Source organism: Taeniopygia guttata, chromosome 2 (genome assembly GCF_048771995.1).
Source record: "Taeniopygia guttata chromosome 2, bTaeGut7.mat, whole genome shotgun sequence".
NCBI lineage: Eukaryota > Metazoa > Chordata > Aves > Passeriformes > Estrildidae > Taeniopygia > Taeniopygia guttata.
The window spans coordinates 21,331,552-21,344,458 of record NC_133026.1 but is presented as its reverse complement, the minus strand read 5'-3'; the positions used below and the strand labels follow the sequence as shown (position 1 = coordinate 21,344,458).

Genomic DNA, 12,907 nt, shown 5'->3' with positions numbered 1-12,907 from the left:
GTGATTATAGCCCATTCCTATAAAGAAAGGTTTGCAGGTTCAAATTCATGAAGACAGTGAAGTAATTACAGACTTAGAATTTATTTAATTATGAGACTAATGACACTAAATTTGGATTTTTTCTTTTCAATCAAGTGTGGCCTTCCTCGCTCCATGCACACCAAGTTTCTATTGCTGTCCCAGTTTGCTGTTATCACATCTGGGTAGCATCAGTCAGTTGGAAACATTCAGAGGAGGTCAGCATTCCCAGTGACTGACTCCTGAGGAATAAAGAACAGCACTGCTTTGATCCAGGCTTTCTGGTTACAGATTGCTAAAATGAAGAGCAGATCTAATTTGTTTGTAAACTAATGCAGATTCCCATCAAACATTATTTGAACTTTTATGTAATCTTCTATAGCCACTGTTTTGAGCATAAATGTACAAAAATTGTTTAAAGTGTAAGAATTACTACACCACTACTTTGTTAGAGTAAGCTGCTCTCCAATTTGCATATTTTTCCTACTTTTCCATAGAGTTGAAATACACATTTTGATCATACATATCTGGTAGTCAAACCTTGTTCATGCTTTATGGCATTTTTTAGAGCAGAAAATAGTTTAAATAGAAGTGCCAAGACATCTCTCTCTCTAAGGGGTACATAATTGATAGCAACATCTGCATCAGAAAAGGAATCAGATTTCAAGACGATATTCAGCCTCTTGCTTGTTTCTTATAAGCTATGAACTTCAGTTTTGCAAACCAAAATACTTATTTTCCACTTGATGTTTTGAAGCAAATGAAAGTCCTCTCTTTTGAAAAAAATCAAACTAGGACTCAAATTCAGATGTATTCTTGCTTCCATCTAGGCAATTTCCTCATTTTGCCTCACAGAGTTCTGTTCCCTTTTTGTTTTAGGATTCTTTTGCCTGTGCACTAAGAACATAGAAACACACAAACAGTCCTGCTGCTTGTGAATGAATGTACAAAGCAGTGAGTTTTAACTGTAGGGTGCATTCCCTATGCAAGAAATTTTACTCTTTTCTTTTTTGTTGTTTTTTAAATAGCTGTGTGCTCTTCAGCATTTTCATACCAGTTTGTAGCCCAATACATTTCTTTCCTTTACGTTTTTAGTGAGTCACACTCACGGAGGAAGCATGAGGTGTTGTTGTCTCCTGAAGTTCAGACTTATTCCTCAGGAAATTCTTGTCACTTTTTAAACCCGTTACCTACATTCAACTCTTATTACCCAGACAGATTTAACTACCCAAAAAGCTCTCAACCTCCCCAATTTCACAGCATGAAAAGGGTAGTGACATGAGCTATGGATAACCATTTTAAACTATTGCTTGCATTACGAAATGAAAAGTGGCATGGACAGGGGACCTACAAGGTAAATGTCGTGCCTCTCTCCAGAGGAGCTCATATCCAGGCTTGCATGATCCCCAGCCAGGTTCCAGGGAAAGGGCTGAGGCCTGACCAGGTGCCTAATGGACTTCTGTGGCATTGCTGTGCCCTTCCTGAGTTTCTGCATGTCTTTTCCTTTCAAGGGTTATGTTATGGAGACACGACTTAAACATTTCAAATGTCTCAGTTATTTACCATAATGACCATGATCAAGGCCCTCATTAAAGGCCAGACATTAGCAATTAAATCTCTGTGTGTGGGGCAGAGAGGGCCCCATACAGAACTCCAGTGAGTATTTGATGAGGACAGATGGAGCAGAAGCCCTTCCACCTACTGAAAAGGTCCCAAGTTTGCTGTTATCCTAACCCAGCTCACTCTGTGCTTTTCTGTCTCTGTGGAAGCAGTACTGCTCAGTATAAAACACAAGATTCTAGAGTGAGCCCATAAATGGGAAGGAATCAAATGGAAAAATTACAAAGGTTCACCTGCACCAAACTGAAACACTTCCCTCCATGCCAGTAAATCTGCTGAGCAGATTTTAACTGTTTTCCTTTTATTTTCTAAATTTTTGTGAAGAAGAAGCACCTCTTGTTTAATTCAGAGCATGATATGTTCGTACATATTCACCTTTGTTACAAAGTGATTACCATTTATTAGTTCTGAAGTATAAAATAAAGTTCAAATTTGGTAAATCTGCAGAGGATGCTTAAAAAATCTGTTAAACTGAATTTTAAAGAAATAAGACTGATTTTCCTAACAGCTAATGAGGCTCCAACTTCAAAAACCCTCCTGACATAAACTACCATTGGAAAGCCCATGAAATAATTACTGATATTCAAAAGGGACCTTATTATAGAATAAACCTAATATGCCAATAGGAATTAATAATTTAAATAAACATGCTCTTGATAAAATATCTAACCTTTTTATTTGCAGCTCAAAATTTATGCTGAAATCTGAATTTTCAAAATGCTGAACAGAAAATCGAATGCCTGTGGAGAACTGAGAAAGAAACAAAACAACAGGTTACTAGAAACAGTTGATCTCTCAAAATCAATAAAGCAGTACTGTTCAACATTGCATTTCACAGACTTATACTGGATACTGTTGCTTTTCAAAATTAGTATGAAATAACATCATCTAGTTGTTCTCAGGAAAAAATACCCTCCTGCCTCTGTATGTCACCAGATGGAAAACTTGGCTGGAGAGAGAGTAGATCAGAGGAATGGAGAAGCACACTCCCAAGAACACAGCAGTGGGCCCTTCTTCATCCAGACAGTATTTGCTTTGCTTTGCCCAGCCAAAAGAAAATAACAGTTGTCTGGCAGGTCTCATCCCTGCCTCCACCCATGCATGCCTCTGCAGCCCTGGGTCTGCAGGGCTTCCTGCTCCCTGCATTGTCCCTGCACCTGGCAGCTCTGCACTGCTGCTTTAGGTGTTGTGGGGCTGACTGAGCACCTCAGGCTGAATTAGCAGCAGTTTAATTTACTTTTAGTTTGATTTTTTTTTCATTGCAGTTCTGTTAAGAGGAATGCAGCTTCAAAGTTATATGTGCAGTTCAATTTGCCACAACTTGGAGTGAGTGACCAGAGGAGAGAGTAAAACACACAGCTCCCAAAACTAAAGGAGGTAAGTGCTTCCACTGGTGCTGCTGTGTGTTTAAGCAGACCTGGCTTCCTCCCTTTGACAATTTCCATTTGCTTTGCAAGAAGAGCAGGGATAAGCAGATCAAGTTTATTCAGAAGAGAAAAGGGCTAACTAGAGAAGGAATATACAATAGCCCATGGTGGGATTTCTGTAAGTCTCTCGTTGGACATATTTACAGCTCCAGTGTGTAAGTGGCAGGTGAGTAACTGGAGATGCCATCTGCCCTCAATGTTAAATTAATTAAATTCTACTGCAATGTTTAAATTATTGTTTTGAATTATTTCATCTGCATGTTTTAAAGCTGGTAATTTTCAAAATGTGAATTTTGCAATTCCTACAACTTCTCACTCTCCCTCTACCTTCCATCTGGCCTGATGGCAGAATTTTTTGCAGGACAACATGCACATTGTAATTACATTTTTTAAAAGGATGGTAACACACAGATATATTCTCCATGTGGAGAAATAATCTTTGTGAGAAGTTCATCAAAAGGCATCAGGAAATGAGGACATCATTCCCTCATTTCTGCCAATGTCTGACTAGATTGGGGGGTGGGGGAGGGGAGGGAGGAAAAAAAGGTTGTCTGCTTGCCATAATTTCCTTAGAATATTTCAGGAAACATTTTTAACAAGAGGACAGGACACACCAATATAGGGACTTAAATTCAACATCATTAAAGACAAGGAATTTTTCTCTGGGGTTGTCATTTCACATGTTTAGGCAATTCCTTTTGCCCACCAATTTTTTTTCATTCATTTCTTGTATTTCTTAATTTGCAGTGGTGCAACACAATCCATCACCAGAACAAAACTTACCTAACATGTTTCAGCTACTTTCAGCTGACTCATGCTGAACCAATAAGGTCATCATAAATGGAATGGTGAGTTCAAATCTTTGAATTGTGATTATCTTAATGTCATAGTTACAGTAGATCTGTCCTTTTTGAAGCAAAATCTTTCAGATGAAAAGACAGTCCTCATTAAAATACTCAAAAGTTGAAAAGCTGACTTGGAATGAAGAGGTAAGCTCTTTTTAATTTTAAGCTCACTTTTTGGAGATGATATTAGCAACTCTATTGATATTCCATTCACCTTTAAAAATATAATGACTTTTGTCTTCTGGACAAAAATTTCCAGATATTAAACTCACCATTTCTTTTACTGTTTTTACTAACCAGTCTAAATAAATTTGTTTCCACTTATAGCAGAAAAAAAGATTCGATGAACCAAAGATAAAATTTTCATCAGACAGAGCAGGCATGAACTGCAGTTCTGATGATCTATTACACCCCTGAGGCTTACCCCTCTATCTAATAGTGAAACACACTCCTACTGTACAACTCTAATAAGTTGCAGATGTTGTCTTTGTATAGTCATTTGACTTTGTTAATGTCAAGTAACCCTTGACATTGCTACTAATAATGGGGCAAAGATGTTCACATGCCCTTGCTGAAAACCCAAGGAGGCCAAAGGAGTTTAACTTGCTTGAACATATAACTTATTTTAGTAGGACATACATTTTAGCAGAACAGTTTATTTTTACTTTGAATTTTTGAAGTGAAGTAAGTTTAATTAAAATTGCATTATTTCCATGTTTGTAACATCATGTATCTTTGAAATACACGACACTTCTGCTATTACTAGTAAGTTTTAACCTATTATGTTTGACAGGATTTAGGAGTATTCTGGGACACAGAGGTGTAGCTTTTTTTAGGTGTCTTACAGTGCTAAAGAAAGATAAAACCTGGCACTCTTGAACAATCAGTTTAGTACGTACCAAGAAATAGGCAAGATCTTTCAAGCCTCCAGTCTTCTAACCTTATTTATACTAATTTCTATAAGCTTCCAGATTTTTCTACTAGAATTTTCTCACTTGCTAATGCCACTGAACAGGCATGAGGAAGCTTGTCAGTCTGATCCATTTCAGCATCATAAATAAGTATGTTGAGCAATCTTTGCCAGCGTGATGTTGTCAGACATTTAGTTTTCATTCTGGGCCATTTGGCATTGAGGTTTTCCTTACCAATTCTTTTTATCTTCATTTTTACTCTTTCATCTTTTTTTTTTTTTTTTTTTTTTTTTTTTTTTTGTGGCCAGTAAACAATTTTAAGGATATAGATGACATAATGTATTTTGAAGATATGAGGTGTCAGACAACCCTGTAGTCTGCTGGAGTAATATCCCATGGATTATATTAGAAAATCCCAACATAACCCTCATACTCAGAAGCTGATCTTCAAGAGCTCAAAAATTCTAGGATTTCAGGGTGCTGGCAAGTCATTAAGGTGACTCAATAGCTAAGGAGTTTTAGGAATGTTCCATTTTGACCTAACCCTTCCTTCCCACTCAAAATTTCCACAAAGAGTCCCTTTCTGACTGAGTATTTGGAGAATAACTGATCTCCTGCCAGAGCAGAATTGTTTTGCAAAACTGGAAATGGATCAGAGCAACATTTGAGATTTATGCAATTTGTACAAAGGGCTGGTATTTTGCTTTTGGAAGTACATTTGCCATCACAAATATGTCTGGACTGAAAAAACACAAGTCCTTTCACCTTTACTAAGCCTCCAGGAGAGCTAGTTTAGAATATAAATTTAGGATTCAAGATTTCACTTACTCTAAGCAAACAATGTTGCCATCTGGCTTTGTAATGCTCTACCTTCGTAGGCCTCAATTTTAAAGGGCTGGATTATTTTGTTATAAAATAAAAAATATGTTACTTTATAACAAAAGTAACATAATTTACCCTTGAATACCTTATGAACCCCACGGCGTTACTCTGCTACTTCTCTCTTTATGAAGTAGTTGTTTTAGGAGTATCTGGTAATCTAGAGCAGTCCTAGAGCTCATTCTGAAGAAAAGAAGGATCAGTTATGCTGTGAAAATGCATAGAGAGACAGGTGACAAGTAGTAATGTTTTAGTGGCCACCCAATGGCATTCCTGAAGTCTTCACACTGCTAGTGCTAGCATTTAGGGTGAAGGATGATGTGGAAACAAGGCTTTGGATTAAAAGGGGCGAGTATTAGTGTCTGTAGTCTAACACCTCTACACTCAGACTTTTCCATCGCTTATGCTTATGACAATAAGCAAATGACAAAGATTTCCTTCTTGGTATACAAGTTAGTGTCTCTTGTGTTTGGTCTTCCTTTTCTCTTCCAGCCCAAGAGGTTTTATGCTCTCCTGCCTCACTCCACTGCATCCCAATCACCCACAATATTCTTTTCCACTTCTGTCTGTATCTTGAGAATTTGCTTCTGCCTTTACACTAACTAGGAAACTACTAACCAGATAAGTAAAATTGCTGTCTTCTCAACAGAAGTAGTTATTTGCCTTGAATTGGAATTTGTCTCATGTTTTGGCCCATCATTGCATCCCATCATGCCATTATGAAAATTCCATTCCTCAGAAATGTTTGCAATTACTTTTACTTTTTAGGAATTTCATTAAGTAGAATAAAACAAAACCTACAAAATCTTTTGGCCTTCTTGTCTATGCCCTTCCCAGAAAATGTTTATAGTAATCTCTTCAGACTTCTAGTTCAAAGTAGTTCAATGTAGAAGGAGCCTCATCAGGAAGATTCCTCTTCCCAGGAGATCCATCACCTAGAGTTCAATTTTCAACGGTTTCCACCTCCACGTACTCCCAAAGAATCTCTGGGGCTGCCTGTGGCCATGCAAGCAGATGACTCTATGAGACACCTGCCCTCACTCACTTTCTAAACTCGTATGGCTGACCTGAGGCTTTCCCAAAGATCCAAAGAAACTTATTCTAGTCCCAGTCTCCAATGATATGACCCATTTGGTTCTTCTGTCAAGGGTCAGACATGAACTGCTTCAACAATAAAAGAGGCCAGGAAAGACCCCCTCTATAGAGAGGCTGAAGATTGAAATATTGATCTTCTATAGGATAAACCTTAACTTAGTATGTATTTTGAAATTACTAAAGAAATTTGCTCTGGTTTCTTTGCAAAGCCATAGGTCCAATATGAAATTCAAACAGCAGTAGCTTTCAATTAAAAACTGTTACAATACATGTTTATGCTGTTGACTGCTTTGTTTTTATTAGGACAGTTTTTATCTAAGTATCAATATTTGGATTATTTTCTTTTAGTTAAATATTCATAGAATTTTTGAATTTATAAGAAACACTAAATTCCTCCGCAAGAGAATCCATAGCTGAACATTCCCGGATTTAACACTTCTGGGATTTCCTGGGTTGTTTTATCATGACACAGGGATAAAGAATTACAAGTGTGGAATTTTTTAACTCCAAACCTACTTTTTATCCTAATCTAGTGTTCATCATCACTTATTATACAGTTCTGCTTTTGTCCAAAAACAAGGCTACCATCATTCCATCTAATGTGTAGTATGATTTATGAGCGGCTGTCTTAGAAAAATCTTTAGAATTAAAATAAGAAATTTAAAGCAAAAGTTTATTCCAAACATGCTTTACTTGATAAAAATTGTGATATAAACTGGTAAGACAACCTTTATGCACTCAAGATGACAATCAGGCTGACAAAATTGTCATTAACTATACATATATCTATATATTTTGGTAGAGAGGATACTGAAAGGGAGAAATAAAATGATCACATTATAGATTGGAATTCTCATTATACTAGTGCAACTTCTAATGAAATGATAGTGATAAATTGAGTCACTCTCACTTTCTTTGAGTGACATAAACCAAGTTCTAGCATAATTAATCTTTTAGAAAAACAAATTGTTACTTTTTCAGAAGCACAGTTCTACCTCTTATTACACCAACAATTTCTTGTCCAGGTAAATAATTTGGTTTATGTGCTGCTTATGGAGGACATTATGGTGATAAATAAATTTCCATTTGTTCCCCTTTAAAATTCAATTAGATAAAAATCAGTAAATGCATCTAATTTTCCCTTACATTTGCGCCAGCCACCATGGGGTTCCCAAGATCACAAACCACCATTCTAGTTTCATTTTCCATCTTGTAATCACAGCTCAACACACGCAGTGCCTGCAACAAAAGGACACCAATATAGAGGTCAGAGATCACAGTGAAATGTATCCAGTTGGGAAAGTGATGCCTTTTTGACTATGACCTTTCTTTTGATTTCAGACACCTGCTTAGAGCACTATCAAAACATTTAGTTCGTTATTGTCAGACAATGGAGGAAAACTGATGCCAGGGAAAAACAAACAGGATAGTTTCCCAGTACCTTAAGAATCATGATGAGATCCCTCTATGTCTAGTTTTACCATACTGCTTTGTTGTTGTGAATCATTCCTATAGCCATAACGACTCAACAGAGAAACAAAGAGTAGACAAAATTAAGTGAGAAGAATAAGTCTTACAGTAATTACAATGTTATCATTACAAGAAATCTCTATAATGAATTTCTGACACTGGCAAAACTTGAGTATGGATCAATTCTAGATCTTTGTTTTCCAATCTGTTGTAAAATACTTAGAATGTTAAATATTTCTGTAAAAACATAATCCGTTTTTTGTTAGGTTTATAAACACATGCTATGTGTTTATAAATTAGCAACAAAGGAGATAGACTTTCACATTATCAGTTATAAAGGTTTTTGTTGTTTATAGCAATCTTTATCACTAGTAACACCATCTGTAAACAAAACAACTCTACAAAAGGAGGTGCAGCTACAAAATAGTGCAAGCTAGGAGACACAAAAGCAAAACAATAAAATGTGGAGGGGTTGCAATAAAATGTGTTGGTGGTTTTTCTTTCTGTTTTCCTCTCTGACATCTTCAGTAAATGAAGGCATTTCCATGTATGTGCAGAAGTAAACCAGCTTTCTAAAAGCAGGATGCAGCAAGTTGCTTTAATTTTCTGCTCATTTGTGATTCTCACACATAAAGCAGTGTGAATGAGTTCATGCCCTCTATATAAAAAGACCTGGGAAACCTCTGTACCAATTTGCCCTATCTGTAAAAGCCAGCATGGACATGCTGTCCTGTAACTTCCTGAGATTAAAAGAAAAGACAGGGCATGTCCTAAGCAGAGCCCATGTGAAGCATGCCCTCAGCACACACCTCATTGTACACTGACATTTTTACAGTTTGCGAGGAAGAAACAAAGTTTGTTACACAGCATGTCCAACGCACTAATAGCCTTCCCAAGCCTCTCTAGGGTTGGGAGGGAAGCATTTTTACACTCTTTCCAGCTGGTTAATTAGAGGTGGCAAGCAACGCATGGGAGAAAATAGGGTGTTAACACAGCTGGAATCAAACGTGTCTGGAAAATTGTCCATTTGATCTTGATGTGTGGGTTTATAGTTTTGCTTTTGTTGGGGGAGAGGGGTTGAAATCAAGGTCTAAAAGTTAGAAATAAATACTCATTTGTATTAGATAGTTGGCAGTTTCTTTAAAGATGACCAGCACAAAGTAAATTGGCCTGTATCACACTTGTTTTTGCCCCTCAAAGGCTGGAAAAATAGAGGAGTTTTTCAAGTAGCTCTTCTGCAATCTCGATGCTATGTTCCTAGACTAAAAATGATTAATGGTGCAGAATTTATCTGACCAGCATTACAAAAGCTAATTTGTGCAGTATGAAGATATGACAAAGGGTCAACTGTGGTAGAATCCTTCCATAATTAAATTAAAACCAGGCAGGAAGCTAGCAAGAGCTGAGACTTGTACACCTACTGTTGTTAATATCAGTGCATTCACATGTAACTCAGCTAGATGGAAGGGTTTGCCACAAAGTCCTTCTACCTGGTATTGGTATCAATTCACATTTCTAGCAACACATGGATTTTTGGCAGTCTTGAGCAGAAGTAAAACCCCAACAATTATCATGTGTGCTCCAAGGGTGCATTTTAACTAGAAAGTGATTGAATGCTTTAAGTAATCCAGGCAGCCTACATACTTGAAACTTTTTTGTGGTTGTAGTGATGAATCACTAATTGATGCCACAACTGTTAAGTGCAATAGGCTGGCAAGTAAAAAACTTCCTCTTCCCTTTACCATCACTTTTCAATTTTATTTTCTAAGGAAAAGGGGATGGATTAGGTACCGTCTCCTAGTTGTATGTATGTATCTAGTTCATGTATGAAGAGTAGTCTTTGCCTGCACCAAGCTCTAATCACATCTCATCTAGCCAGCCACAATGTACTTAGTCAAAGATTTCCATATAAGACAAGAATGTTCCAGGTCTTTTTCTCATTTTAAGAGTGCCACGCTTTAGTTCAGAAAGGCATGGGGGAAACGGCTCAGAGCTTATCCACTGCAATACCTGACTGGATGATCTTCACCACTCTGCCTGAGCAGAGGCAGTTCTTCCAAAATACATAATGGTTTTGGTGCATAATATATATCTGTTAATACTTTGTATTTGCCTGATTTACTAATCATTCCATAAGAATTTGAGTCCCAGCTTTTGCTACTAAGGCAGGATTGAGCTGTTTAACATGGGCAGCTCTATCATGGAGCAAAGGGTTAGTGCAGAGTATTCAGGCCGTGGCTGGGGGTTCAAACACACGGTCAAGTTAGTGAGTGTTGTAGTGTAAAAATGTACCATACAGCAGTATATATTGTCTCTGGATCTAGTGCTGGAAATATGAGGTAATATACGTGGTTATACTTTCTTCATTGCAGCTAATTGCAGTAAATTCACACCCACTGCATATGAACAGTTACTGCAAGCCAAAAGGTTTCCAGGAACTAGTGAAGCTGTGGTAATTTTCTTATTTACCTGGTTTTTGAACCTTCAAAGTGTTTCCACAATACAACTGGTGAAAAACACACTTGATTTAACTTAAAGTCATTCTATTTCAATCCTCAGCTTTTGACTGAAGGAAGTGTCAGCATCTGCAGGAATCAATGAAGCTCCAAAATCATGTCCCTGACCTCAAACTCTAAGTTTACACATATTCACTTGCATCTCCACTTGCATATGATCACATTTCTGCAAAATTTTGTTCATCTTTTATGCAGTTGCACAGTCTGTGTGCAATATTCTACAGAATCAGGTCAGAGACAAGAAGATAATGCCAACTGAGGCAGGTCAGACACTATATTGCATAAAGCTGAAGGGAGGAGGGAGAAGGCAAGTGAATTTTCAGTTAAGTTTTTGACGTCATCAGCTTCTAAGTGTAATTCAAATTATATAGAATAACACAATACATTGTTAACATGAAATAAAGAAAAAAAAGCAGGGCTGGACAGGAGGCACTTAAGGTGTTTCTCTATTAAGCACCTAATGTATGTTTCTTTTTTATCTAGACTAAATCCAGAATAGCCCCACAATAGACAAATATCCTCTATGAATACAGTCAATTTGAAATTATGACAGTGTAATTGAATTATTTGATTCTACAGATATTTCAGTTCCATCAGAAATGTATCAAGTGATTTATTCATCTGATTCAATTTAATTTATTCTCATCTTAGTCTACCTGATTTGTTGGCTCTGAGGAGAATCTTATCTCTGCTTTAATACCAGGAATTCTGCACTTTGGAGAAAAACAGCTACACAGAGGACTGTAAACATGGATGCAACCAAGAGGAAATGCAATCCTAGAGGCAGAGCTTTAAGAACATGATTGCCATAGGCTCTACCATAAATCTACCTGTCTGCTGAAATTGGTTTGCATTAAATTAGGTATATTGCAGGAGCAATCAGATGCCCCATTGTCAGGATACAACACAAACATAAAAATAAGAATTGAAATGCTGACTGTGCTACAACTGACATGAAAACTGTAATTTTCACCTGTAGTCCCTGTCTCAAAAAGTGCCTGCAGACCTTTTTTCCATATACCTCAGTGTTTACTACATCCAGGATGATAATTTCATCTGTTATCTTGGCAGTTCAAATTGCTCAAAACCCTGTAAGTTGAATGAATTGAGTTCCTCTCATTTATACTCATACTCATTGATAATATTACCTAAGAATTTGGTCATCCTGGTAACAGAAGAATTTACATGCAGAAGATTTTAGAAGAAATTTACAGCATCAATTTTTTTCCAAATGCACATAGAAATTAATATTTTAGTTTACTTAATGGAACCATAATATTGCAAAAAACATAGTTTAAAGAAATATACATTTACCATTTAAAAACAACAGGAAGAATAAACTTTGTTTCAGTGTCATTTGTAATCCTTGTGAAAATGGTCTTTGAAATGCAGAAAGAAAGACACTGAAAGTTATGTAGCAAGTAGGACTAATGTTTTGATCCTTCTCAGAAAGAATATGATGACATCTTTTTGAATGAAGTATAAAAAAAATAATGTGAAATAAATTATATGTGGGAGTGAGCTAAGTAAATGTGAAGAAAAGGAAGGCAGGTTTTTATAAATCTACAAGGATTCAGAATTGGATTTGTCAGAAAGGCATTTTTATCTTCCCCAAAATCTGATAATAATGAAGTAGTTGTATTGTGTTTACTGGGTTTTTAAAATTTTGTCTTCAAAAGAAAAAATATTCTAACTTTAAAACTCCTTCTCAACTCATTCTAGCTTCTCTTATTTCTTCCAAAGCACCAGGATGTTCTATGTATTCTTTCCTTCCTTTCTCCATGAGTCTATTGTGTGGGCACTATAAAACTAAATTTTTCCTAAAATCATAAAAAGCTCAGAATGATTTCTCTCTGGTCCAAAGCACAGAATGGTTTGGATTGCAAGGGACCTTAACAATCATCCAGTTCCACCCCCTGCTGTCGTGGACAGGTCACCTTCCACTAGACCAGATTGCTCCATCCAACCAGGCCTTAAATGTTTCAAGGGATGTGGCATCTCTAGCTTCCTTGGACAACCTCTTCCAGTGCCTCACCACCCTCACAGCCAAGACATTTTCTTAGTATCTAATCTAAACCTACTTTATTTCAGTTTGAATTTATTCTCCCTTGTCCTGTCACAACATG

The 12,907-nt window shown here is 36.8% G+C and overlaps 1 protein-coding gene across 1 annotated transcript in view; it reads right to left on the bottom strand.

Moving 5' to 3' along the window:
• ITGA8 (integrin subunit alpha 8) overlaps positions 1-12,907 on the bottom strand; it is a 111,169-nt gene that overhangs the window by 41,728 nt on the left and 56,534 nt on the right. Inside the window, exons 21-22 of the mRNA XM_030264613.4 lie at positions 7,942-8,034; positions 2,309-2,388 (exon numbers count right to left, since the gene is read on the bottom strand). Coding sequence (XP_030120473.4) covers positions 2,309-2,388; positions 7,942-8,034 — 173 coding nt within the window. The remainder of the gene's footprint in view (positions 1-2,308; positions 2,389-7,941; positions 8,035-12,907) is intronic.